This window comes from Rhinolophus sinicus, linkage group LG11, assembly GCF_036562045.2.
Source record: "Rhinolophus sinicus isolate RSC01 linkage group LG11, ASM3656204v1, whole genome shotgun sequence".
Lineage (NCBI taxonomy): Eukaryota > Metazoa > Chordata > Mammalia > Chiroptera > Rhinolophidae > Rhinolophus > Rhinolophus sinicus.
The window spans coordinates 8,699,732-8,727,561 of record NC_133760.1 but is presented as its reverse complement, the minus strand read 5'-3'; the positions used below and the strand labels follow the sequence as shown (position 1 = coordinate 8,727,561).

The 27,830-nt window shown below is 51.7% G+C and overlaps 3 protein-coding genes across 12 annotated transcripts in view; 1 reads left to right on the top strand and 2 right to left on the bottom strand.

The window, feature by feature from the left end:
* PPP1R13L (protein phosphatase 1 regulatory subunit 13 like) overlaps window positions 1–11,163 on the bottom strand; it is a 16,085-nt gene extending 4,922 nt beyond the window's left edge. The window contains exons 1-9 of one of the 5 annotated variants that reach the window (XM_019754857.2): window positions 9,728–9,847; window positions 8,720–8,741; window positions 5,368–5,439; window positions 5,122–5,264; window positions 4,249–4,756; window positions 4,059–4,157; window positions 3,892–3,983; window positions 3,095–3,587; window positions 1,552–2,006 (exon numbers count right to left, since the gene is read on the bottom strand). In XM_019754857.2, the coding sequence (XP_019610416.2) occupies window positions 1,552–2,006; window positions 3,095–3,587; window positions 3,892–3,983; window positions 4,059–4,157; window positions 4,249–4,756; window positions 5,122–5,264; window positions 5,368–5,422 (1,845 nt within the window). In that variant the 5' untranslated portion in view covers window positions 5,423–5,439; window positions 8,720–8,741; window positions 9,728–9,847. Of the gene's footprint in view, window positions 1–1,551; window positions 2,007–3,094; window positions 3,588–3,891; window positions 3,984–4,058; window positions 4,158–4,248; window positions 4,757–5,121; window positions 5,265–5,357; window positions 5,440–8,679; window positions 8,742–9,727; window positions 10,430–11,119 lie in introns of those variants that run through there. The other 4 variants (XM_019754855.2, XM_019754858.2, XM_019754854.2 and 1 more) reach the window with 4 other exon arrangements.
* On the top strand, window positions 10,551–13,890 carry POLR1G (RNA polymerase I subunit G). Its single transcript, XM_019754859.2, has 4 exons — window positions 10,551–10,675; window positions 11,168–11,546; window positions 11,888–12,029; window positions 12,196–13,890. Exons 2-4 carry the CDS (start codon window positions 11,357–11,359, stop codon window positions 13,610–13,612), a joined length of 1,749 nt encoding a protein of 582 aa, XP_019610418.2. The 5' UTR covers window positions 10,551–10,675; window positions 11,168–11,356; the 3' UTR covers window positions 13,613–13,890.
* ERCC1 (ERCC excision repair 1, endonuclease non-catalytic subunit) lies at window positions 13,727–27,830 on the bottom strand. 6 transcript variants are annotated; one of them, XM_019754863.2, is made up of 10 exons: window positions 27,789–27,830; window positions 27,198–27,306; window positions 26,008–26,223; window positions 23,153–23,256; window positions 22,232–22,331; window positions 21,154–21,230; window positions 15,552–15,651; window positions 14,462–14,533; window positions 14,155–14,223; window positions 13,727–13,831 (listed from the first exon to the last, which is right to left on the bottom strand). In XM_019754863.2, the coding sequence occupies exons 2-10, from the start codon at window positions 27,288–27,290 to the stop codon at window positions 13,781–13,783; spliced, it is 882 nt and encodes a 293-aa protein (XP_019610422.2). In that variant the 5' UTR covers window positions 27,291–27,306; window positions 27,789–27,830; the 3' UTR covers window positions 13,727–13,780. The 6 variants fall into 6 exon arrangements, with proteins under 6 accessions (XP_019610422.2, XP_019610419.2, XP_019610423.2 ...); XM_019754860.2 differs by lacking the exon at window positions 27,789–27,830 and adding an exon at window positions 27,636–27,768; XM_019754864.2 differs by lacking the exon at window positions 27,789–27,830 and adding an exon at window positions 27,561–27,626.

Below are 27,830 nucleotides of genomic sequence, written 5' to 3'. Positions count from 1 at the left end.
CAGAGGGCCGTGGCGAGTGGGGTGCCTCAATTCTACAGCTTCTGGTTCCCTAGGAGTCAGGGAATCTGGTGATTTGGGAATCTTGGGCAGGGAGACCTGAGAGGAAGCTGGGAGACAAGAATCTATGATTGAGAACTTTAATATTTTACAGTTAACTCAAAATGTTAGTAATGGTTCTCTTCTGAGTGCTGTGATTTTGGCCTCTTTATTCTACTTTTTATCTATTTCCACCAAATGTTTATGATGTTTGAGTATTCTTTTTTAGAGAAAAATGTTAATTCAAAATATAAATCTGTATACCAACATATTAGTGCACTAATCTATGACTTTATGATTCAAATGATAAAAGTCTTTAATTTCAGTTTTGGTAACTTCAAGATTGAATTATTGAATTCTGTGAGTTTTCCAGTTTCTCTGTGGCCTGGACTTTGTGATTCTACGAGGGAACTGGACCATTTCAAGATGTTGTCATTCTTCCATTTGTGATTTTAAGATCCTAAGCCTCAACATTTCTTGGCTCTGCCCTCAGGAAGGTTTGGGAGTAGGTATTTTGGGATTTCCACCTGGTCCCCACTTCTCTGGGAATTGTTCCCCTTCCTGTCTACCTGCACTGAGTTATCAGGCCTGTTCCATGTGACTACACTCCTCACCCCCAGGCAAGATGAAGGGATTGGACCAAGACCAGCAGGAGACCATCCCCTGGGCAAATGATAACAGTAATAGTAGTTAACAGTTAAGTGTCAGGCATTATTCTAAGCTCCCTGTTAATATATTTAATCCTCATAGCAACCCTATGGTTATTCACATCCCCACTTTACAGATGATGACACTGAGGCCCAGAGAAGCTAAGTGTCTTGCCCAAGATTGCACAGCTGGTAAGTGCTGTGCAGCTGGGATTCGAACCCAGGCAGCCTAGCTCAACACTTAACCATGACACTCACAGCCTCAGAAACCAGAGACTTCCTCTTGAACATCTGAATGGAAGGAGCTCCAAGTAGAGTCAGAGGACCCCATGGGCTTGAACTCAGATAATTTTGAGTCAGGGCTGGCTGGGCCATTTCTAGCCATGGCATTGGCTTGTTGAGATATAAGAGGAGAGGGCAGATCCCCACAGAAGGCAGACACAATAAACTATGTGTGGCAACCAGTGAAATGGTGACTGCCTTGATTCAGGCAGGCTTTTCAGGTCCCAGAATAAACCCACTGTCTGCCAAGATGCAGTCATTATTGTAATACTCCAAGGTTGTAAGACTCCCAAGATTCCTAAAAGGATGCCCTTGTGGGGGGTGGGAGGGTGGGGATCGGAGAGGAGCAGAGAAAGTCTCCCGGTGGCCAAAACTTCTGGATACCCTTCCATGTGCATTCTTTCTTTCTTCTGAACACAGGCATGCCTAGGTTAAAGGCTACATTTCCCAGCTTCCCTTGCAGCTGGCTTCCTAGCCAATGGGATGCGGCAGATGTGATGTGTACAATTTCCAGGTTCTGTCCTAAAAGGGAAGGGGCACTTCCATGTGCTACTAATATACCCCACTTTCCTCCTATATTACTTACCATGTTCTGCAGCTGCTCTGGTGGGCTGCTCTGGGGTGGGGCCGGGGGTGGTATGGGAGCTGGTGGGGCAGGAGCAGGGGGTCCCACCCTGGCCTCGGATCCCTCAGTGATGGGAGACAGCTCTGGCTCAGGTCCTCCAGGCCCGCCATGACGATGGAAGAGGCGGCTGATGATCTGCTGGTACTGCTTCTTGTGGGTGGGGGGCAGGGCTACAGCAGGGCTCTGCTCCATGGATCCCCTGCGTTTGAGGGGCCGAGGAATCTCTGCCAGCACCCGTGCCACCTCCTCCAGCTCAGGTACCGACTGTGCCTCGGGTGGCAGCGCTGGCTGCAGCCGCGTAGGGCTGAGGGGCCGAGTTACAGCACCTTCATCTGTATCGCCAGCTTCCAACACTGGTGCTAGCAGACTCTCTAGCTCTGGTTCAGGCTCCAGCTCAGCAGGGAGTTTGGGGGCGCCTAGAAGGAAAAAGAGTCCCATCAGAGTGGGTCCTGGGGAAACCACCCCCAAGACTCCCTCCCCACAACTTCCAGAACCTGCAACCAGCACCTGATTTGCTCTGTGACCTCAGGACAGTTCTTTGCTCTCTCTGGGCTACATTTTCCCTGGGCTGTGACTAATATACAATGATGACAGCTCCCATTTATCAAGCACTTAGCATGTGCTTTACATGCCTATCTTATTGAATTCTGACCTTACTACACTGTGAGGTAGACATGATTATCATCTCCTTATTACAGAAAGGGAAACTGAGTCTCAGAGAGAGCAAGTCAGTTGCCCAAAGCCACACAGTTGAGATTTGAACTCAGCTCTATGTGACCCTATGCTCCTACCATCATGATAGACTTGACATTCTAAGAATTTCCTCTCTTAATACCTCAGGCAGAAAACTGCTGGGACTAGAATCCTGATACTTGATGGTCTCTTCTCCATCTTATTCCTCTCTATCAGAGCTTCTAAAGCAGGTAGAAATAATAATGATCATTCTCTATACATTATTTCATTGACTGCCCATCTTAATCTATGCAGTATATATTATTAGTCTTTCTTCACAGATGAGAAAACAGAAACTCAGATAGGTTAACTAACTTATCTTGAGTCACACAGCAAGTCAGTGATGGAGAGGGGCTCAAAACCCACTCTGCTTAACTCCAGGCCCTCCATGGGTCTCACACCAAAAAATATGAATAACTGTAACTAATATGATAGCTATAAGCTTACTACTATACATCAGGCACTATTTTAAGGACTTTATACGGGTTAATCTAATACCATATCCCAATAAGACAGGTTCTATATTCATCTTTTACACTCAAGGAAATTGAGGTCCAGAGAGGTTAAGTGACTTGCCCAAGGTCACACTGTGTGGAGCCAAGTAGTCTGACTCCAGGACCCGAGCAAATTCCCATTCTTATCTGGCCTAGCTCTCTGCAGGGATAGTGACTGCAAACAGGTGTTTGGCTTTGATGGCTCTCCCTGCTGGGCTGGTCCCCAACTGTCTGTCCACCCTTCACCCAGCCCTCTGGGACCCCCACTGCTGACTCACCTTCACTCATAGGGGGCCAAGTCTGTTGGGGGAGCTGGGGCGCTGGGGCAGAGGGTTGAGGCTGGAGCTGAGGCTGGGGTTGTGGCTGGGGCTGGGGCTGTGGGGGCAGCTGGGGCTGTGGTTGGGGCTGAGGCTGGGAAAGTAGGTGGGGCTGGGGGGTTGCCTGGGGCTGGGGAGGCAGCTTAGGTGGAAGAGCTCGGGAGAAGATGGGGGATCCAGGGAACACAGCCCTGCCAGCCCCATGTTCCCAGAAGGCATTCTGCAGCTTGAATATCATGCTGAGGGGGATGGGGCGCTGGCGGGGGACACCACGGGGCTGGGGGTTGGAAGGAGGCATGGGGATTCGGCTGACAGGCTGCCAGCTGCGGGGCAAAGTGCCTGATGGCCCGGAGGAGCCCAGCGATCGGCGGTAGCTGCCCACATCAGAACGCCTGTCGTTGGCCAGAGGGGAGACCTTGTAATTTCGGGGCAAGGTGGCGCTGGTGAGGTTGTCCTGGGGTAGAAAGAGGGAAGGAGGGAAGGAAGAAGGGGCTGAGGTGGAAGAAAGACCGGGGGAAGGAAGGATAAGGGAGGGGAGGGAAGGAGGAAGGAGGGAAGGGCAAAAGGTGAGGAGGTGAGGGAAGCCAGAGGAAGTGAGGGAAAGAGGGGAGGGAGTGGGTAGAAATCTAGGATAAAGAAGGAAGAACTTAGGGAAGGGTGCGGAAACTGGGGCCAGAGCCAGGAGGGGGAAACTTGCCCTGACCCTGCTGCCCGCCTTTGCCCACCAGCCCCCTCCCCAAGCTTCTCTAGTCCCTCACCTTGCTGGAGGCCCCCAGCCCATCCAGGCTGCTCTCTCTCCAGGGTAACAGCTGCAGGCCCGGTGAGGAGGGCCGCGAGAAGACGTCCAGGCCTGTGAGGCAGGAATCATTAGGCTCTGGGGATCGTCTCTCTGGCTCCCCCACACCCCCGGCCTCCCATCGCTCACGTTCATAGCTCGCTGTCTGTGAAGACTTCTTCTCATATGCCACGTCCAGGTCCGACTCGTTCCAGGCTTTGGGGGGCCGCCGGCGCAGCATTAGGTCATCTGGGGAGAGGTGGCGAATGAGGATCCGGGAGGAGGCTGGTCTCAGGCACCGCACTCACTCCCACCCTCCAAGTTCTGTTCCCAGGTTTACCTTGAGCGCGCAGAGGCGGAGCGAAGGCGCTGCCTCCTGTGCCCATCAGGGAGCTCCCAAAGGCAGCCGGCGCGTCGTAGGTGGCTGGGGGACGCGGCGAGGGTCCGCGCTCGGGGAAGAACACCTGGGGCCCCTCCGCCAGGGGGCTGCCACGCGGAGAGCCGGCGCGGCCCAGGTAGTCGAAGGGCGTGGGGGGACCCTGCTGACGGAGAGGGCCCTGGCCGGGCCGTGGGGAGGGCGCACGGCCGAGAGAGCTGCCTGCGCCATCAAAGGCACGGGACCGGGGCGACGGAGCGCGGTCCAGGCTGCTGTATCCGTCGGGCTGCAGGTAGAGCGAGGTGCGCGGTGACGACGGCCGGCCCTTAGGGGACAGCGAGCTGTAGGGGAGCAGAGCCGGGGCGCTCTCGGAGCGTCCGAACGAGGTGTCTGCGCCGTCGCTGGTCACCTTCCGGGAGGACCCGCGGCTGCCGAAGGGCTCAGGGACCGGGCTGGAGCTGTACCGGGACAGCTGGGGAGAGTCCGGGACAATGGGGTGATTGATGTCAAAGGAGACATGAGTTAGAGGGTTGGGAGGAGGAAAAAGAGGTCATCAAAAATCAACCCAGGGGAGTTGTACTGGAGCTGGAGATTCAGGCACAGAGAGCCCAGTAAGGGGTGTTGGGGAGCCCTGATATCAGGGCCGAGGCTAGCCTATACAGTGCTTTAGTGCCACTTAGAAAAAGGCCACTTTCCTTCCGAGGGTCCTGCTAGATGACCACTTCCACTGGTCCCCACTTTAAAGTGTCCTTAAATAGCCCACAACTCGCACAATACTACTGGACAAACTTGCCTGGCTTTAAGGGTCAGGGTGGGGACTAGGGCTAGCAGGCTCACCCTAGGGGGGGCTCCGGCCTGCGAGCCAAGAGGCATTGGAGAGTCTGACCACAGTGACTCCAGCTGCTTGGTCAGTTCGTCCACCTTGGCGGCCGCCGTGTCCAGCTCCATCTGCTTCAAGTCCATGTGCTTCATGGCCAGAGCTGGGCGGGCAGAAGTAGTGGTAAGGACAGGGACCTCCAGGCAGGGACCCGCCTTTGCCCCCAGGACCCCGCCGGGCAAGCCCCGCCCCCTACCCCAGCTCACACTTGAAGTTCAGATCCAGAAGTTCCCGCGCGGTCTGGAAAGCCTCGCTGTCCATGGTGCCAGCCGGAGCGCCTGCGTTGCGGGGAAGAGCCTTCTCAGACGCCGCCCCTCCGGATCCCGCCCACAGGGAAGCTGAGCCTCGAGGAGCAGGACAGCGCCTTTACTCTGCTGGTTCCTTCCACTGGAAGCCCTATGCCCTTCCACTTCCCTGGCTGGGGAATGCCAACTCCTTCAAAACCATCCTGGAAGACTCAGGACAATTCATTCTCTTTACATGGCTCCTTGTCCATCTCTCTATCTCAGCCCTGATAAGACTTGAATCATTCCTTCAACAATTATCCATTGATCACCTACTATATGCCAGACATGATAGTGAACAGAGGACGCAGTAAGAATCACTGTCAATTACTGAATGCCTACTAGGGACCAGGAGACACTGTGCTAGATGCTGGGGCTATTTTCTAAAATAATAATTGTGCTGCCTACTGTGTGCCAGGACCTGTGCTAGTCACTTGATATAGGCTAGTTGCTTGGTATAATGAAATAAAACAATCATCTATTGAGGAGCCACTGCCTCTTGAAATTGTGCCAAGTACTTTGCACCCAATAAACACCTCATTCAATGGTCAAAATCACCATAGTAGAAAGTGGAGCTCAGAAACATTTGTTCGAGGTCACCCTGCAAGAAGTTTCACACTTGGATTTAACTTGTTATTTTGGGGCGTTTCCACCAGACTGGAAGGGTACCAGAGGATCATTCAGCTTCCTCTCCCCAGAGTCCCCACCCAGAGGAGACCTGGTTCACAGGGACCCGGTGTTAACTGAAAGAAGAAGGAGGTGGCCAGTGGGGGTTGGGCTGCTGTGGTCACCAGCCCAGTGGGCTGGAGCCAGGCCACCAGGAACCAGTCAGGCCAGCACTATCCCCATCCGCACAGTAGCCACCATGCCTGCCAACTCTGCCACTTCCTCAGGCTTCCCCGATAGCTTAGCTTTGGCGGTTCAGGTGTGGGCAGCAGGGCGGGCTAGGACATGCTGATCCCGGCCTCTGTCTGGGAAGCCTCAGGACAGAACCTGTTGGGGCTGGTGGCTCATTTGGGTGTGTTGTGAGTATGTAACCTTGGGTGATGGGTCCCCTTTACTCCTTGGGCCTATTTCCCCAATAGTGAAGGGAGGAGATAAATCAGCTCTTCTGAGAGGCCCCTTCAATCTCTCAGAGGCCTAGATTCTAAAAATGTAAGGACCTTGAGATTGTAATTAAAATTATACAGAGCATAAAGCCCTCAGCTTGAGAGCCTATTGTTCAAAAATTCTGAGTCCGAGATTCTGTCTTTGGAACATTCTAGAATTGTCCAATTTGGCTAGCCTAGGTTTCTCCACCTTCTTGCACCATGTTCTATCTATCCCAGGATCCCACTGTCCTAAAAGTCTAGGTGACTCTATGCTGTAGTGGAATGGGTAAGAGCACAAGTAAGGAGCCAGACATCCAGGGTTCTAATCTGGTGGCACCACTGGCCCACCCTGACAAGGGTGCCTCGGTTTCCTGATCTGTGTAACGAGAAGAAACAGCGGTCTACTTCAGAGGACTGTTGTGAGGATCCAATTGGCCAGAAGGTGCGAGAGCTATTAAGGCTCTGAGAATTGAGGCCTCGGAAAGTAGAGACTACAGGAGTCAAATCTCAGGTCTTTTAGAATATGATACACTGGAAACACTGTGTGTCTGTTAAAATATAAAAATTGAACAATTCTATGCAGCCTCCAATGCCAGCATTCTGGCAGCGAGCACTTCTTTTGGGGATTTCATGATTTCCAAATTTCTAAGACTCTCAGATCACACGCTGACATCCTCTCTGCCTTGGAGGAAATGCCGAGGCTGGGCGTGGGGCGGTCCCGGCGCTGGTGAGGGCAGAAGGGGTGTCGGGGCCGCCAGGGGGCGCTCCGGGTCACGGCCTGACCCCAGCCCCGCGGGCCGACAGCGCAGCGCCTGAGCTCAGACCCCGGGAATGCACGGCGGGCCCGGGCAGGTGCCGAACCTCCCGCCGCAGGGGAGCGAGGGCCGGGCGGGGCGCGAGGGCGGCACGGGCGGCGCCTCTACTCCCAGTCCCTTGCCCTCCACCCCCAAGTCCTCTCCGCCGGGCTCCTCTCCAACCCCAACTCCAGTTTCCCCCCTCCCTTCCGCCCGTAGCTCTCCTAAACAGGCCTCCTCTGCACCTCAGCCAGGTCCTCAGGTTAACAGTGGGGCGGCGGGGCGGGGAGGCTTCCCACAGTGATCATCCTCAGGAAGAACCGGGTTACAGCGCCTGGCTGTCCTGGGAATACCCAAGTTGGAATCTTACAGCTCTGTGCGGACAGAGGCTGGGAGAGGTCCCACCCTCTCTGGGACTTGGTTTCCCCCTCTGGAGACGTCTGTGGAATGGGCTAGTGCCTTCCCCTCTCTAATAACTTACCTTGGGCTAGTTATTTAGCTTCTCTGTGCCTCAGTTTCCTCGTGTGTATAATGGAGGGATTAATACCTTCACCTCAGAGGGGTGTAAGGTTTGAGTGACATAATATAAGTAGTGTTTAGAATAGTGCAGGCACCAAATAAAGTTCACAAATATAGGATTCTTAATTACAGCCTTCATTTGCTGATCATTAAGATAACACGGTCTGGCACAGAGTGAGGGCTCAAGACAAAGTCATTTTTCCCCCCTCAAAAGGGCCCTTTCAACACTTTCTGAGATTTTAAAAGCCGAGAATTTTGACCTTTGGAATCTTGGCTTCCTGAGCCCTAAATTCTCCTTGTACATTCCTGAGTTCTGGCCAGAGGTCTTCCCAATAATTTGGGCACAGGGGCATGGAGAGCTATGGAAGTCTCCAGAGAGAAGGCCAAAGCCCAGGGTGTGAGCTGCCCCACTCTCCAGCGTCAGTTTCCCCACTGAGGTAGGAAGAAGTCATTCCCTGGGGAGGGGTTAACAAATTTCATTGGAAGTGACACCTTTGGACAGTTGCCTGCAACAATGGGAACTACCCGATTTACCTGCCAGCTCTGAGTCTGGCATGCTGTGAGTTCTGTCTTGGTAGCTATGGTTATTATTTTTAATGTCATCACAGGTTATCACCAAATGCCCTCCAAGTCCAGATTTTAGGAAGTTCTTCCTTCTTTCATCAGAGCCCCTTGCCTCCCCCACCCCCTTGTTTAATCCCTTCACATGACGCATGGGGTTGGAGAGAAGGGAGAGACAGAGAGGGTGCAGGCCCTGCCCTCCCCCTGCTTCAAGGACAGACACACACCTCCAGAATTAGCCTCTACCCCTCACTTATCTCCCACGCTACCTCAGGTCAGAGGGATGGGGGTGGAGGTGACATTTCTCACCTCGGGGTCAAGGCGAGGAGCCCTAGGAGAGAGAAGGTTAGTAAGAAAATCTGGTGGGAGTAGATGGAATCCAGTCCCCCAGAGAGCTGCAGAGGGAGGGGGACATCAAATCTTGACTCCCAACTCTGTGACCTCTAAGCCTTAGTTTACCCCCATCCTTCGTGTAAATGACTGTGTAGTGCCCAGCCAAGCAAGGCTCCCAGAACCCAACCCCACCTTCTGGAATTCTGTCCTGAGTTCTATCTAGAACGCCCGCCCTCTTCAAACCCCAGATGTTTCCCACCTCCATGGGGCAATCGGAGGCACCCCGCCTGCGCCAGGGGGCGCCCTGGGGCGTAGGTCCCTTCTCTGGTTAAGCAGGTCTGACGCCTCGGTTAATGACATGTTGGGGATCGCGCAGCGGCACAGAGGAGGTTGGAGAGCTGCCCCGGTCCCCCCCCCAGCCCCCACCCCAGAGCGGAAAGTGGGGCCGGGGGAGCGCCGGACACAGCCTCCATAGGGACCCCTGGTGCTTGTCCTGCTCCATTTCAGAGACCCGGTTTCCAGTATCCCCACCCTACCCCTAATTCTTCTCAGAGACCTACATGCTGGGTCAAGAAGGCAGCTAGCTGGAGGGCAGCAGAGATGGTCGCTCACTCAGAGCCCCAGCCGCCCGAACTTTCCATTTCTGCCCAAGAATCAGGTATCATCCACTACCTCAATTCTACTCAAGGACTCAGGCTTCCGAAAGCACCCAGTTGGAGGGAGTCAGGAGTCCCAGCTCCAACGTCTCCCCAGGACCAAGGAGTCTGAGCCCTCCATTCCAAAATCCCAGGCATCCGGGCCCTCTTTCCTCTGCTCAGTACATCAGGTATCCGAGTTCTCTCCTTCCAAGGACCCTGACGTCTGCGCACCCCCAATGCCGCCCTGGGACGCGGCGTCCGAGTCCCCTCCCAATCCTCCCAGGGACCCGGGTACCGGGGTCCTCCAGAGCCGCTGGACCCCAGGGAGGGGAGGAGTGGAACTCACGGATCCGGGGCAGATCCTGGTACCGGGGGGCTTCCTCCGGCTCCGGCTCCGGCTGCGGGGAGCAGAGGACGGGGCGGGGCAGGCGCCGGGAACAGGTTAGACGACGTGACTCCGGGTGGAGGGAGGCGGGTCCCGGAGTGGAAGGGAAGCTGAGGTCCCCTCGAGCACCTTGGGACTTGTAGTCCCGAAGGGGCAGGGCGCAGACTGAGACGTTCCCATTTGGATTCATCCAAAGTCCATTTCACAGACAGGTAGGGCGAGGCCCAGAAGCCGAGGGCGATCTGGCCACAGAAATAGAGTCCCGACTCCTACTTCGTTGTGGCTGCAGGAGATGGACTCCTGAGTCTCTGCCCCACCCCTCCAGACTCAGTTTCCCCCTTCTTAAGTGAAAAATTGGACACCACCAAAGGGGCAGAAGGTTAGAGGCATGGGGAGATTCATATGTCCCGCTCCTAGGGCGAGAAGAGGGCCTCGCTAAATCAGTCTCCCCTCGGGTCTCTGAGCCTCAGTCTGCCCGTCGGTAAAAAGGGCGGGTTGGATCCTTACAGGATTTCCCAGCAACAGCGCCCAAGGCTGGGACTGCAATCCCCAGCAGCGTACGCGACAGACATCGGGCACCTCCCAGCCTCGCGTCCTCTGGGAATTGTAGTCCCGGAGCCCACAGAGGCGGCGCCCGGGTGTCTCGCCCACGCTCCGGAATCGTCTCACGATCCCGGGTGGAGAGAACGCGTCCCCTTCCCCTGACGCTCCCTTCGCTCTGGGAAGCCAATCGCTCCCTGAAAGGGGAGCGCCCCAATTCTGGAGTAAGATCTGAAATCTCGGCAACCGGGACAGGAAGCGGCTCTGACACACCGGCCAGGAATGCAGTCGGGTCACCCTGTCTAGCCGCCGTCTCGCGGCTCCGCCCGCCACCCCCACGCGATGCGGTCCCTGTAGGATGGGGCGTGGGTGCGTCCCCCAAATCTGGGTCCACGTGCCGCTGTTTACACATCCTGGGGGGCCGGAAGGGGCGCTGGTCAGGACTTCTGCTCCCTCTCCCTTTCTCAAAGCCTTCGTGAATGTGCCCCACGCACGAGACTAAATCTTAGGGGCCATCTACCCGTCTCATTTGACCCACAAGCGTCGCTCCTTAGCCCGCGCGGCCCCACGGGTGTCTGGCTCTAGTCTGGAGGCTCCGCCCCGGGACCCATAGGCTCCGCCCCCTATATTTCCCGCTCCCCTAGAATGCAGAAGCCCCACCCCTGGCTGGTGCTTCACGCCCTAGGGAGGAATTACCCCTTTTCCTCCATTTTCCCACCCATCCCATTCAAGTTCCATACTTCCGAGGCATCTGTGCCTCCCTACAAAGGACCGCAACACGGAAAGCACAGCCCTGCCAACCAAGACTCTTACCTATCTCTTTAAGGATTTCAGACCAATCGATATCTCTGTCTCTTTAAGAGTTAGGTCCTATAAATGTGGCTGCCCCTTTAAGACGACGTTGGAGCAAATGATGTCTGAGAAATCGGGGGGATGACCACCGGAACGTGACGCGGCTCTACCTCCCGCCCCACATCCAATAATCTACTTTCTGGAGCAAATTTTCGGGAAAAGACGTTTTCTTCGCATGTATGCTCTGTACAAGTGGAAATGTCTCCCAGTTCTGCTCATAAAGCGAGCGGGCTCCGAGAGACAGCCCCGCGTCCCCGCGCCACATGGGCGCTTCCGGGTGAGGCCCCACCCCTTTGGTTCCACGTGGTCCGCGGCGGAGCCAGAGCAGCACTGGATGAGTGTTCTGCGTGTGGCGTGGGTACCGGGATGGCTGGGGCCCAATCCAACGGTGAGTTGCTTCACGGCTGGCCGACGGGGTGCAGAGGGTTGGCTGGCTGGAGGAGAAAGGGGCTCCCGGGAGCGTTAGGACGGAAAAAGGGACGTCTCCAGAAACAGACCTGCGAAAAGTATGCCCTGTGGAGGGCGGGGCGGGGGGGTCGGACGGATAAAAGATATCTTTAGGGGACTACCGGGTTTGGATCGGTGGAGTTGTCTCCGGGAAACAGGCCGTCAGAGAGGAGAGACCTTATGAGGGCATTGTGCCGTTCAAGATAGGACCAATGGATCAATAGGCGCCCTGGATTGGACCGGCAGGAAAGTGTCAACGGCTTCCTGTTTCCCCTGCTGCAGGTGCTGCTCGGTTCTCTTGTCCCCCCAACTTTACCGCGACGTCCCCAGCCTCAGAGCCCACTCGTTTCTCCTTGGAGGCGTTGACGGGCCCAGATAAGGAACTGTGGCTTATCCAGGCGCCTGTAGACTTCACCCCAGAATGGTGAGTGGTCCCATGCCACCTCCTGGGAATACTCCCCACCTGAGGGGCTAAACTTAGGGGAAATTTAGAGCGACTTGTCCTAAGGAACCCAGAAATGCTGCTTCTCAGTTCCTTTCCCGTACCACCCAAAGAATCTGACCAAGCTTCTGTCTTCCCCTTCTTTCAGCCTCAATGGCCGGTTCATACCTCTCTCTGGCTCCCAGATTGTGAAGGGCAAGTTGGCAGGCAAACGGCACCGCTACCGGGTCCTTAGCAGCAGCAGACCCCAGGCTGGAGAAGCGACCCTGCTGGCTCCCTCAGCAGAGGCAGGAGGTGGACTCACCTGTGCCCCAGTCCCCCAGGGAAGCCTAAGGATCTTAGAGGGTCTCCAAGAATTCTTATCAGGGACCCCACTGCAGCCCATTCCAGCAAGCCCCCCACCCCAGATACCCCCTGGCCTGAGGCCTCGTTTCTGTGCCTTTGGAGGCAGCCCACCAGTCACAGGACCTGGGTCAGCCTTGGCACTGAGGTCACCAGCCTCCGGAAAGAGGAAAAAGAAGAGGCATAAGTCTGAGGCCTCTGTTCCTCAGGAGGCAGTGAATGGGCATGGGACCCTGGAGGTGGACACAGCTTTGGGGCCCGTTGAGATGGATGTGGGAAAGAAGAAAAAAAAGCAACCAAAAGAACTGGAGGTGATGGAGCTGGTGGCAACAGAGCCCATGGCTGAGGTGTTGGAACCTCTGGGAATGCTGTTCCCATCCACCAAGAAGAAGAAAAAGAAGCCAAAAGATACAGAAATGGTCGAGCGAGAAACAGGGATGCTGGAGCAAGAAGAAAAGCCCATGGAGCTGGAACTCATGGTTAAAACTGAGCCTCTGGGAGAGACAGTCCTATCCCCCACCAAGAAGAGGAAGAGACAGAAGTGGACAGAAGGGACTGAGCCAGTGGAGGGGATGAGAATCGAGTCTCAGCTGCAGGTAACGATGAAACCACAAGAGGAAGCCATGCCGTCCTTAAAGAAGAAAAAAGAAAAGGGGTACAAAGTGCTGATGGAGCCAGGGATTGAGGCTATAGGGCCAGAGATGAGACCTCTGGAGCTCCAAGGGGAGAAGATGGAGCCTGAACTGCCACATGAAGTTGAGCTTCAGGCCAAGGCAGCTCTGACATCCACCAAAAAGATGAAGAAGAAAGAAAAATGGCCAGACGTGATGATGGAGCCAAAGACAGTGGTGCTGGAGTCGCAAGAAGAGGCCATGGTGCCTGCACTGGCAGACGACCTTGAGCCTCAGGCAGCTCTAGCATCCACCAAGAAGAAGAAGAAGAAGGAAGAAAGAGGGCATAAAGCAACAGAGTCAGGGATTGAAATGACTGACCCACAAGGGGAGATGATAGATCCTGAACTGCCAGATGAGGGTGAGCCCAAGGCCAGGACAGATCCAACATCCACCAAGAAGAGGAAGAAGCAGGGCCAGGAAAGCAGGGTACCAGAGATGGCATCCCAGGAGAAGATACCAGAGCTGCCACTGAATCAAGAGTCTGGAGGGGTGGCTCCCACTGGACGGGAGAAGAAGAGGAAGAAGAAGCTGCAGCAGGATCCTGCATAATATCCTTCAGGGAAACTGACGACGGCAACTAAGAAAACATGAGGTGGCCACCTGGGCTGTCAGAAGGCAAGAGAAGAACCCCCTCCTGTGTACCAGCACACCAGCAGGAACCTGGACCAGGAAAATGCTTTATTGTTACACAGAGGATCTCCTTGGCAGCTGAGGTCATTAGGGCACTTTCAGGAAGGGCTCATGTAGGACATCAAATAGTCTCCGGGCCTGGGTTGGGGGGGAAGAAAAAAAAGCAACCAGTCATTAAATGAGCCATTTGTTTGGTATATTGGAGTGGGTTTTGGTTCTTTTTCCTCCCAGCCTGGAGGGGGCTCTGAGGACTAGGAGAGAAGTAGCCCAATCTGGATTCTCTCCCATGCTGGCTGTGTGAGGTTGGGCTGGTCCCTACCCTCTCTGGGCCTTGATTTTCCCCATCTGTAGGAGAGACACTGTGGGCCTTCTGAAACCTTAGAACTTTGGGATCTGGGCTCCCATTTATTTGGGGCCCCCTCCTGCCCCTGACCTGTTAAGCCCATTCCCAAAGCTCTTACCTTCTGGGGCCCCAGGCCTGGGCACAAAGTCAGATCTTCCCGAGATGCAGCTATGAGCTGTTCCAGAGACTGAGGAAGATGGGAGCGAAGGGTCAGGGAAGGTGAGCACAAAACTCTACCCTGCCCCAGCTGATCAGGGATCTAAGATATCCCTAGAAGAAGGTGAGGTCCTGTGGAATGGCAGGGGAAGCAGAAAGGATGGCGGGGGGGGGGGGGGGCAGGGAGGTAGAAGGGAAAAGGTAGGGGGGATTCCTCAAAAAGGCAAGGGGGTAGAAATGCCTGTCTCGAAAAGGTAATTGTTCCTTACCCCAAAAGTAGCCAGGAGGGTCTGACTGTCCGTTTTGTTGACTGACTTCACGGTGGTCAGACATTCAGTCACCTGGAAGGGGAGGAGACAGAGATATGTGCACAGGGCTGAGCCCGTGAGGGCAGTGTTGGGTCACTGTTGTGTCCCCAGACTGCCGTGCATGCAGAAGGCGCTCAATAAATGCCTTTTGAACTGATTAAAAGGTCATCTCAGAGTGACCTGGAAGTAGCTGAAAGGGTGTTAGTCACATGACAAGATAAATACCCTTTATCTCAACGTGGTTCTGCCCAGGGGAAAATGAGGCTTGAATCGGACCTGGGTTCAAAACTAGACTCCTGCTTTCATCCTGTGAGGCCGGGGCACAGGAACTGACCTTTCTGGGCCTCCATTTTCAGGCAAGTGGGGGTCCTAATAGTACATACCTTAGGGGTGGCTGCAGACATCCACCATTACTCTTATCATGTGAGCCCAGAGTCAACAATTCAGCAAATACTACCTGAGTACCCACTGAGTGCTGGGTGGTGCTGGGGACACAGCAGCCACCGAGACATCCCTGTCCTCCTGGAGCTCCCAGTCCAGTGCGGGAAACAGATCAGTTCCTGTCAGGGGTGACCTGACCGGCAGGGCTGGGATTCGGGGGGAGTCCAGGGGGGACATCTGGCCTGGGGATCAGGGAGGGCTTCCTGGAGAAGGGCGCATCAGATGTGAAAGATGGGATTAGATAATCAGGCAGAGGGAAGAGAATGGGCACATACTTAGAGGAGTTAGCTAGGCCTGGGAGAAGTGACCGAATATGAGGGCAGGGGTGAACAGGGCTGCTGGGCCACATAGGCAGGGCCTGGTAGAGCACAGCAAAAAGGTTGGGCTTTCTCTGAGGGCACTGGGAGGCCATGGAAGGGTTTTCAGCTGGTGAGGGCAAGACCAGGTTTGTGCTTGGGAAGACCCCTCTAGCTACTATTCAGGTAGAAGACGGAAGACTGGAAGCTGAGGCTGGGCTTGTGGAGAAGTATGACTTGAGATCGGGACTGGAGTTCAAACACACAGGAAGGAGCTGGGGGGAAGCCCAGGCAGGGGGGTGAGGTGGCCTCACCCGGGAGATGAAGTCCTGCTCCAGTTTCTCCATCAGGAGGTCCGCTGGCTTCTGCTCGTAGGCCTTGTAGGTCTCCAGGTACCGCCCGGCCTCCTCGGGGCTGGAGAGGACATTCAGGTCAGGCGGGGTGAGGAAGGGTCATGTTTTAGATTGATTTCATTATGGGGGTAGTAATTGCTGACACGAAAGATTCCAAACTCTTAATACATAGTTTCCTCTAAACATCCTTGGGCCATATCTCCTGCTGGGTGCATCTTACACATCTTTTCTGGCTAAGGGCCAGAGCTCGGCAACCTGACCAGTTGGGTTCAGGCCCAGCTTCCTACCTGAGTGACCCTGGGCGAGTGATTTTAATCTCTGCGCCTCAGTTTCCTTATCTGTAATGTGGGGTGGATGGAAGAACTGACAAATAAGTCAACGCTCTGTAAGTGCCTGGCACTTAGAAGCCTGTTTTATGAACTGTTAGTGATTCTAGAAGGGACGTCAGCGCTGGGTTGTCCATACTGGGTTTGAGAGGGAGGAAACCCAGACATGTTGTTTCTTTTCCCAACTACAGGAAAAAAACCTCAGCAACATTCAGCTTCCCACTACCAAGAAAAACAGCTTCTGAAGGTTTTATATATGCCACCTTCAGAAGGAAAGCTCCGGGTGCTGACTGCTGAATATTTTTCAGCAAGGAATACAATTTAATAATCACCAGTTTTCACATTAGGCACCTTTATTTTTGACATGTAATTAACTGTTTCAAAGGTAGTGGAAACAACTAAATCATAAAAAGGATCTATCTGTGTGCAGAGTAAAGTAACTCAAGTTTATCAGCACCAGGAAAATGCTAGCCTTTTTTTCTCTTTGGACTTTGAGAATAGTGAGTTGAGTCAATGTATTATAAATAAAGTATTTGTCCTGAAGCATTTTCTTAGCCTTCAAAATCCGGCTCGTAAGCAATGTTTGTTGATTAAATGATGATTTATATTCTTGAAAGAAACATTCATTTTCTAATTCTATTGTTTTCCATAAGATAGACTTTGTTGCTCTTCTCTCATTGCAGCAGGTATTATTATTATTATTTTATTATTAATTTGTTCAGGACACATAAGTTAGTACACTATACTCCAGTTCTACAATTTGCTTTCATTTTTGCACTCTACAATATAATCAGGACATCTTTCCATGTCAGCAGACAGAGCTCAACCTCATTTATTTAATGGTTGTAAAATATCCCACAGTTTGGATGTAAAGACATAGGAAACATTCCCCACGTGGGGGCGTAGCTGAATGCCAGGCACCGTCCTAAGCCCGTTATGTTCAGAAACTTCTGGCCTCCCAAGAGATCCTATAAGGCAGTTATTATTTTCAAACCATTATACAGAGGGGGAAACTGAGACCAACGGGGTTGAGTCACTTGCCCAAAATGACACAGCTGGCGAGGAGGAAAAACAGCCCCCTGCACGCGCTTGTCTCCCCCAGCTGGGCACTTCACACTGTGCTGCTTATCACAACATGGAGTGATTTTTACACTTGTTTTTGTTTTAATCTATAACTACTGCATAAATACATTTTTCCAAATACTCTAACAGTCTAGAGGTACACACCTGGAGGGAGGGCACAGAATTATAAATACGTTTACCATTTGGCCCATTGCTTGGGTTCAGAAATGGGTGTGTTGGTGATAACAGCAAAAACAAACTACCCAAGTGTCCACTAGTACAGACTATTGACCTGGTCCATATACACAAGGGAATACTGTGCAGCTGAAAAAGAATGTGGATCCAGACAATGGGATATTACTCAGTGATTAAAAATGAGTTACCAAGTCACCAAAAGACACAGAGGAACTTTAAAAGCATATTGCGAAGTGAAAGAAAACAATCTGAAGAGGCTACAGTGAGATAATAGAAACTCTATATTGGTCTCTGTCTTGTTCCTGGCACAGAGCTCCTGAAACCCTTGCAAATTCCTAAGTAATAAGAGCATTAGGGGCATCTTTTGTTCTGAGAGCTCCTGGATGGTTCCTGAGTGGGGGCTGGTCATCAGAAATACCAAGACATGGTTAGAAGCTCAGTTAGTTTCTGCTATACCCCCATCCTTCAGAGCAGGGAGAGGGGTTGGAAATGGAGTGAATAATTGATCGTGCCTACATGAGGAAGCCTCCATAAAATCCCAGTAGTATGGGGTTGGGAGAGTTTCCAGGCCGGGAACACATTCACACCAGGAGGGTGGCACCCCATCTCCACAGAGACAGCCGCTCCTGCACCTGGGACCCTCCCAGACCTCGCCCTATTTATCTCTTCACCTGCCAATCATCTGTATCCTTTATCATATCCTTTAATAAATTGGTAAACACAAGTGTTTCTCTGAGTTCTGTGAGCCATTCTAGCAAATTAACCAAACTGGAGGAGGGGATCGTGGGAACATCCGACTACAGCTGGCTGGTCAGAAGCACAGGTGACAACCTGGCCTTATGACTAGCATGTGAGGTGTGTGTGGTGGGGCAGTCTTGTGGGACTGAACACTGAACCTGTGGGGTCTGACGCTATCTCCAGATAGTTAGTGTCAGACTTGAGTTAAATTGAAGGACACCCAGATGGTGTCGCAGAAAATTGCTTGGTGTGGGGAGAAACCGCCACACATTTGGTGGCCTGAAGTAAAGTGTGTTGTGTGAATAGTAAAGGATATACAGGATAAAGAGCCATAGTGGGGAAGAAATGGATTTTTCCCTACACACGAGAACTGGGTTTTTCTGTTTCAGCTACATACTATGATTCCAACTGGAGGCATTCTGGAAAAGGCAAAACTATAGTGACCATAAAAGATCAGGGGTTAGGGGGAGGGAGGGGTGAACAGGTGGAGCACAGAGGATTTTTAGGGCAGTGAACTATTCTATAGGATACAGTAATTATGGACACATGTCATACCTTTGTCAAGACCCACAGAATGTACAACCCAAAGTGAACCCTAAAGTAAACTATGGACTTCAGTTAATACTAACATATCAATATTGGTTCATCAATTGTAACAAATGTACCACACTAATCAAAGAATATGTAAATAATAGGAGGAACTGTATGCAGGGGGAGAAGAGGTATGTGGAAACTCTGTTCTTTCTGATCCATTTTTTCTATAAATAGAAAACTGCTCTAAAAAAAGTTTATTTTTTTAAAATGGGGACACTATATACTACATCGCTGTAAAAAAAAAAAAGAGGCTGCAAGAAAGAAAGGCTCCTCTCTATACTGATACAGAAAAGACCTCCAGATAATGACAGTGCAAGGCAAAGAATACAGTAGTATGCAGACAGTTCCCGACTTACGATGGCTTGACTTAAGATTTTTCGACTTTACAATAATGCGAAAGCGATACACACTCAGTAGAAACTGGCTAGGCTAAGCTATGATGTTCGGTAGGTTAGGTGTATTAAATGCATTTTTGACTTACGATATTTTGAACTTATGATGGGTTTATTAGGATGTAACCCCATTATAAGGTGAGGAGCAAATGTACATTGTATACTAACTTCTAAGAAAGGAAGAAAACTAATGTTTTCACGCGCTGCTTGCGTTGTATAGAAACACTGGAAAGAAACCAAGAAACAACAGTGGTTACCTGTGGGGTGGGAGGAGTGGAGCAGGAGGAAAGGATAGAAGAGAGACTTCTCTGTATATACTGCCTATACGGTGTGTACACACACACACACACACACACACACACACACACACACACACACACACACGGTCTGACAATTAAGTTCGTGAACTCATCCTAGAAAAAGTGCTACATACCCCACTGCTGAATATCACTATGGTCACCTTTGAAATACTCCCCTTGGGAAGCTATGCACCGATGCCAGTGTCTGGTTCACTCTTCCAAGCAATTTTGAAACTCGTTCTGGAATGGCCATCAGAGCTGTCGTCATATTACCTTTAATGTCCTGAATGTCATCAAAATGTCTTCCTTTCAATATTTCCTTTATCTTCGTGTAAAGAAACAAGTCATCGGGGGGGGCCAGATCAGGTGAGTAGGGCGGGTGTTCCAATACAGTTATTTGTTTACTGGCTAAAAACTCTCTCACAGACAGTGCCGTGTGAGCTGGTGTGTTGTGATGCAAGAGCCATGAATTGTTGGTGAAAAGTTAAGGTCATCTAATTTTTTCATGCAGCCTTTTCAGCACTTCCAAGTAGTAAACTTGGTTAACTGTTTGTCCAGTTGGTACAAATTCATAATGAATAATCCCTCTGATACCAAAAGGGTTAGCAACATCCTTGCAACAAGTTCACAAACATAATTGTCAGAACTCATATGCTGATATATACATATACCAATTTGAACTACATGAACATATTATCTGTTCTTTAACAAAACAGTTTAATCATGATATATTCGGAAGCCAAATAGTTGTGCAGAGAATAAAAGTCCCCTCGCCTCAGTGCCTACTCCGCTACCCTCCCCAGAGGATCCAGAGCTGGAGGCCAGGAGCCCCCTTCAGTTTACTCACATCTGGATCTGTTCATTAACAGAGCTTGATTCCTTCCTTTTATATGTAAATAACAACAGGATGCTGTTGGGTTCTGCAACTTCTACGGATGCTATAGTGAGTGAGCCACAGGCATGCTGGTGGATTTGCACACAAGCAGGGCTCATCAAAAAGGAGAAATTCCACGTGAAGGAATTTCTGTGTCTGTTTTGTTTTAATAGCCAATCAGGTCTCCTGCTAACCAAACATGCAGGTGCCTATTTATCCATCCATCTTGACGTTTTCACCAAATTAATGGGTGAAAAATGGCACCTCATTTTTCAAAATTTGTTTCTTCCTGATAAGCTGTATGGTTGATGAATTTTCATGCGTTTTTGTTCACCTATATTAGACTTTATAAAAAATGTGCCTACCTTTTTCTTACTGATTTGCAGGAGGTTCTGTATATATATAAATATATAATGAATATATTTGTACTGTATAAATATAGTTTATATGTTCATATATAAATTAGGGATCTTAAGTCTGTTATATACACAAAAAGTCTTTTCTCAGTTTGTCATTTGCCTTATAATTTTGTTTACAGTACTCTTACTACCTGGAAGTTTTAAATTTTTAATTTTCTCAAATCAGCCAACCTTTTCCATTATGGATTTTGGGGTTTGTATCTTGCTTTGGAAAAATTTTCCTACCCCAAGACTATAAAAAATATTCTCCCTTAAGATTTCTTGTTACACTTTTATTGTAGTTTTTTCTTTTTATAATTCATCAGGATTTACATTTGGTTTATGGTATGAGGAAGGGACATCTTTTTTTCCAATGAGAGAACCAATCTAAATGGTCTTTAGAAACCTGGACATGGAATTGATTCTTCGGCCAGATTTCACATCTAATTACTAAGTGCCTAGTACGGGGAATATGACGTACATCACCTGCCTTTGTGTCTACATCCCTATAAAAAAGATATTAAGACCCTATTTTACAGATGAAGAAATTGAGGCCCAGAGAAAGGCAGTGCTGGGCCAGGCTCACACAGAGACTTCTTGGGGGAAGAGAAGGGCTGAGAAGGTGGAGGGGAGGGGAATGACTCTGAGGATACAGCCTGACCTTGGGGAAGAGCCACGATCTCACCTCCAGGCAAGGATCAGGGTGCAGTCAGCCAGGATGCACATCTTAGCCAGCTCCTTGAGGGCCTGCCGAGGGTCTTTCTGGTACAGAAGAAAATCAGAATGAGAGATCTGGGAGGAAGGAAGGAACTATATTCTTGAAAACACAGTAGCTTGGGGTGCCAGGAGCCTTCTACTCAACTGACACTCTGTCAGCTCCGACTGGGTGACTGGCCTGTGCTGGGAAGTGCCGGGACCCACTAGTGACTGAGACAGCCCTGGTTCTACCCTCCCAGGCTCACAGTCTGAAGAGGGGGACAGACTGGTCTCCAGACAATGATAACCCAGAGTGGCCAGGGCTGGGGTCGGGGAGACAGAGGTGTGTCTGACCTGCCTGAGGGATCAGGGAAAGCGTCCTGGAGGAGGGGACATCTAAGCTGAGACCTGGAGGAGGATGAGGAGTAAAGGCAGAAAAGGGAATCTTAGAGATAGGGAAGAGCACGTACAAGGATAGGAGCTGAAAGAGGGCTTGAAGAATTGCAATTCAGTCAATATGGGATAGAGGATGGGAAAGAAAGGATTTTCACACAAGTTAGACATAAGCCCAGCAAGTTGGACAAGGGTTGGGTCACACAGGGCCTCAAGTTCCATGGAGGGCACTGGACAGCCACTTAGGAGTTTTGACACCAGATCTATGCTTTAGAAAGACCCCTCTGGCTGCTATAAGGATGGAAAAGGTCGAGGCTGGAGGCCATAAGACAAGGTAAGAGGCTGAGGCAGGGACCCAGGTGGGAGAAGGGGACTGGATCAGGCCAGGCTGCAAGGATAGAGCGGATAAAACAGATTAAAAAAACATTTAGGTGGCAGAGGGCTGGGACTAGTTGAAGTAGGTGTGGGGAAGGAAGAGATGGATAATTTACCCTCCCACCTCCTTGCCAACACAGGGTGTCAATCTCAGATGTGAAAAAAGGTTCCTCACTGAGGTTTTAACTTGCATTGCTCCTTGGAAGAAATTCAATAGTCCACTTGGCTACCGTGAGACCCACCACTCCCCACTGTACAGATGTGGCCAGTGAGCCTGGCAGGCAGGGACCCCTGCTTACCACGTCCACCTGGACGAGCAGGACTCGCAGGGCGAAGCTCTTTCCGAGCGTCTGCAGCCGCTGGTGGATATAGTCTGGGTGGAGGTTGTGGTAGCGGAGGCTGGGGGCAGGAGAGAGGGAAGGGATGGGAGGTCTCACGTCCCAAGTCCTCGGAGCCCTTCTTTACTCTCACTGGAATGCAGAGGGCTTGGGCAGCTTTGCCAGGGCTGAGGCTCAGAGAGGTTAAGTGACTTGCCTAGGGTCACCTTTCAAAGAAAGGGCACAGAGGGGTTTGGCAGTGAGGGCTGCTTGGCTCTGGCTGCCTGGAAGGTTCGACCCCTCCGCCCCAGGTTTTTGACTGAGGAAGGGAAGAGACTTGGGTTTTGAGTAGAGACCAGGAGACCAGTGCCCTAGAGAATGTGGACCGGGGGATGCTGCACAGCTGGTCTTGGGAAGTAGGGCCCATCCCGACTGTGGGCTTTAGCCTCAGAGGACACTGGTGGGGGGAGGGGTGGCTCCTCCACCTGGGGAACTAGGGGATGTCTCCGCAGGGAGGACAGGAACTTAGAAGTTTCACTTCCCCCTTCTGGTTCTGTCTGGAGAGGGGCCCCTGGGAGTGCAGGTGGAACTTATTTCATGGAGCAGAAGTTAGAGAAATCCTGGCTCTCGTCAACTCGTCCTGGATGTTGGAGTCACTCAGTCAGGGACACGAGTGACCTGGCCTCCAACTTGCTCAGACCCAGGAGTCCGGGCCCCCAGCCCCAACTCCCCCACATGCAGAGTCTGGGCCCATAACTCTTGTTGCCCTAGGGACCTCCAGGCCCAGAGCCAACAGGGACATGCCTGAAGGTCTCCCAACTCACAGCCCAGAACACCAGGGCACACCTGGTGTTCTGGGCTCCCAAGCCTTCCTGGAGGGTAGGGCAGCCCTGCAGAGCTCACCTGAGGAAGAGGGCACAGGTGCTCTGGCCCAGCACGTAGTCAGGAACCACGTCGCCAAATTCCCAGGGCACATTGCGCACAAACTTCAGCACAGGGTTGCCCCTCTGGGGAGGGAGGAAGGAAAGACCAAAACCATTAACAGGGATGACCCTGGGACCGCTGCTACTCCATGGCCCCCTCCCCCGACCTCTCCCAACACCTCTCCGTCCTTCTCCTGCCCTGTGCCTCGGTCTTGCAGCTTCGCTCTCTTCTTCTCCCCAGACTCCTTGTTCTCAGTCTGGAATGTCCTTGGTACTCCAGCTGACCTAGGCCTTAGCTCAAGGATCCCTGGGTCTGTCTCCAGCTCAGCCCTTTCCCAAGCCCAACCTGGGCATCCTGTGGTCCGATGGACACTTCCCCCTGGATGTTCACCTCACTGCGTCCAAACCACGCTTAGCAACCGCCCCCACACCTGCTCCTCCTCCCAGTCCCATCTCAGGACAACCACACCAACCAGAAACCCAGGCCTGGTCATGGACACCTCTCTCCCCCCCTCCTCCTCTAGGCAAGTATCATGCATAAATGCCTCCCCCTCCACGGCCACAGCCCCTGCCCAGGCCCCCACCTCACCTCCTCCTGATTTCCTGCCCCACTGGTGTCCCCTCCTGACCACCCTCCAAACAGTAGCCAGAGGGATCTGCCTAAAACACAAACCTGCCCCTCCCCTGCTCTAAACCATGCAGTGGCTCCCCAGTGCCTTCAGGAGGAAGCTTCACAGAGCTCCATAGGTCAGGCCCCCCCGGATGGGCATCTGCTCAGCAGGCTCCTCTCTCATGCTCATCCCAGAAAGTAGCCTGTAGCCCAAGATCGAAATTCTCCAAGCAAGTCAAGCGCTAATCTATCCAATTAGTATTTATTGAGCACCTCCTGTGTGTCTAAGTGTTGGGAATACAGCAGTGACTAAGATGGACAAAAAACCCTGCCCTTGCGGGGGACACAGACATTCAACAAAATAATCTCAGGGATCAACGTGTAATTTCCAAGTGAGGTAGAATTCAGTTCTAACAAGAGGGTGGGACTTGCTCTCATGATGGGGTGTGGGTTGGTCAGAGCAGCTGGAGTAAGAAAGGTCTGCACAGGTCCTAAGTCCCACAGGCCCTGGGCCATCTGACCTGAAGTGCCGAGGAGCCATGGAAAAGCTTTTGAGCAAGGGGAGGGCAGGATCCTATTCTAATTTTTAAAGGATATGGCCACAATCAAAAAGACAATGACAGGTGGTGAGGATATGGCGAAATTGGAACCTTCACACACTGCTCGTGGGAATGTAAAATGGTGCAGCGTTTTAGAAAATAGTGTGGAGTTCCTGAAAAAGTTGAACATAGAGCTACCATACACCCAGCAAATCCACCTAAGAGAAGTGAGAACCTATGTCTACACAAAAACCTGTACACAAATATTCACAGCAGCATTTTCACAATAATCAAGAAGTACAAACAACCCAATGGATTGTCCACCAATGGATGAATGGATAAACAAAATGTGGCAAATCCATAGAATAGAATACTATTCAGCAATGAAAAGGAATGAAGTCCTGACACATGCTACAACACGAATGAACCTTGAAAGCATGATGCCCAGTGAAATAAGCCAGCCATTAGTTGACAGACATTTGAGTTGTATCCAGTTTTTGGCTACTGTGAATAATGCTGCTGTGACCATTTGTAGACAATATTTTGTGTGGATGTGTATTTTCATTTCTCTTGGATATATACCTAGAAGTGGATGTGTCAGGTCAAATATTAACTGTATGTTTAAAAGTCTGAAGAACAGCCAGACTGTTTTCCAAGGTGGCTGCACCATTCTCCATTCCCACAGCCGTGTCTGAGGGTTCCAATTCCTGCACAGCCCACAACCCTTGTTACTGCCTGTCCTTTCGATGACAGCCATCCTAGTAGGTGTGAAGTGGGATCTCAGTGTGGTTTGGATTTTCGTTTCCCTGATGCCTGACGATATTGATCATCTTTTCACATTTTTGAGTTTTATCATTGTTTGTATAAAGAATGCCAGCTCCATCAATGGCAGAGACTTTATCTGTTTCCTTTCTGTCACTCCACCCCCAGAGCCTAGGACAGTATCTGGCAACCTCTTAACATATTTGTGGACTACAAGTGGATGAACCCCCATTTCAAAGGCACAGATGGGTCAAGTTACTTGCCCAAGATCACACAGCTATTGTATAGCAGCGCAGGATTCGAACTCGGGCCTGTGCTCAATAAACAGTTTTTGCATGAGGGAACAAACCCAGGACAGGAAATGTAGCTGCACTAACACAGTGTCACACCCCCAACAAGAAAAGTCGGGGGGTTATGGACTGAATGCTTGTATCCCCCAAAATTCATATGTTGAAATCCTAACCTCCAACGTGATGATACAAGAGGTGAGGGGAGATGATTAGGTCATGATGATGGAACCCTCATAAATAGGATTAGTTCCCTCATAAAAGAGACCCTAGCAAGCACCCATGCCCCTTCATTCACTGTGAAGACACAGTGAAAAGACAGCTGTCTGTGAACCTCACCAGACACCGAATCTGCTGGTGCCTTGCTCTTGACCTTCCCAGCCTCCAGAACTGTGAGAAATAAATGTTTATTGTTTAAGACGCCCAGCCTATGGTATTTTTGTTATAGCAAAATAATCAGATGTAGGGTGTCCTTAACCCACACACGGTAGTTGAGTAGTTGAACGAATGAATGGTGCTACCGAGAGTACAACGGCTATAACTCAGACCTACTTCCACTGCCCACCAGAAAGCTAGCCCTATTACCGTGTTTCCCACCAAAACTCTCAAAGCTCCATTTCTCCATCCCCTTCCTCACCTGCCGGGGGCTCACAATGATGCTGTTGGATTTTGTCCCCAGTTTGGGGGTCTGGTTGGGGGTCTCTCCTGCCTGGTGTTCTGGCCCTGAGGGATGTGTGGCTCCAGCCCCTCCTGCAGGTCCCGAGATAGCATACTCAGCGTAGGTCTGAGGGGCTGCCTGGGCTGAGCTCTCCATGGTGGGATGGCTCCGTGTAGATCTGAATAAGGGCTTGGCCTGTGGGAAAAGATGGGGGCAGGGATCAAAATCTGAATCAAGCCACTTCTCCCCACTCCTTGGCCTCTACTCTGGTCCCAGCCACCATCTTCTCACCCTTGGACCACTGTTGTCACCTCCTCACCAGATCCCTGACTACACCCTTATCCCCCATAGTCTGTTCCCCACACTGTCATCATGTCCCTCCTCTGATCAGAGCCCTTAGGTGGCTCCTACCTCAGAGTAACAGACAGAGCTGTCATTACAGTCCATGAGACTCTAGAAGATCTGTCTCTGCTTCTTGCCTCAGAGACCTCCCCTCCTATCTCTTCCCCCTTGCTCTCTCTCCTCCAGCCCCACTGACCTTCTTGCTGCCTTCAAACTTGTCAGGCTCTCTCTGGCACTAGGGCCTTTGCACTGGCTGTTCCCTCTCCCCAGAGATAGCTCACTCCCTCTCACACCTCTGCCAAGATGTCACCTCCTCAGAGAGGCAGTCCCTTAACTGAAAGGTAGCACCTCTCCCTCATCACACCCCATATCCTTAGCCCACTTTGTTTTTCTTCATAGCACCTGTCACAGCCAGTACTCAGCACCAGCTAACTTTTTCCCTGTGGGAACAAGACCTCAGTGTTGCCAGATCCTTTGATTTACCAAGAAATGTCAAAACTGCAGGCTATTTTCCCCCAAAAAAACCTTCCAATTCTTAAATGTCAGCAATAAATTCATGCTTTACAAAACCACAGTACTGGCCACATAAAACACATCCTGGGACCACTTGCTGGTTGCCAGTTTGTGGCCTCTGCCTTAGTCCTCTCTTAGAATCACCATGACATTTTACAGACAGAGAAACTGAGACTTGCACAGAGAAAAGGACTGATTTCCCAAAGTGACCCAAGTCTCAACATGTCCTAACACATATTATGGCCCCACAGACCCCTTCTTCTGAACCCCCGCTATCCCAGCCTTCCAGCGTTTCTCCCATCTTCTCGTCCTACCCCGGGAGGAGGGGCCTCATCCTCGTCTAGTGGTATGAAGAATTTCTTTCTTGTGGGTGGCCCTGCGGGCTGCCGCATTCCCTCTTCATCCATCCCAAGGTTCTGGGGCCTGTAAATGAAGACGTGGCGTCGGGAGCCAGTGAGACATCAGCGTCTGCATTTCCATCCTCCCAGCAGGAATCCCCACTCACAGCCATCCCCCCAAAATCCCAGAGCTCCACAGCATCAAGTTGAAAACACTAGGTTCTACAAAGTCTCGCCCGATGGAGCCTCCACCTGCGGCTCGCCCCGCCCCTTACTGGTTCGCACATTCCATTCGCCACGCCCCTCAAGCCCTCTCCTTTCGATTCGTCCGACCCCCACCATTCCCCCGCCTTCTCTGTGCTGGACTCGGTCACTGTCCCCGACCCTCCGTCAACCCCGCACCAGGGCTCGCACCTGGATGTCCTCCCCTCGCTCCACCTCCATCTCTGACACCGCAACGATTGATTGGCTTCCGCGGCTGCCAATCGCCATCGGCCGTTCCCCCACCGTCCCATTCTCCCGCTCCTCTCGCCCTGACCCGGCTGCGCTGGTGCGGGGAGGACTTACCTCCTCTCCCAAAGCCGCTGGGAAAAGACCGGAGTGAAATCA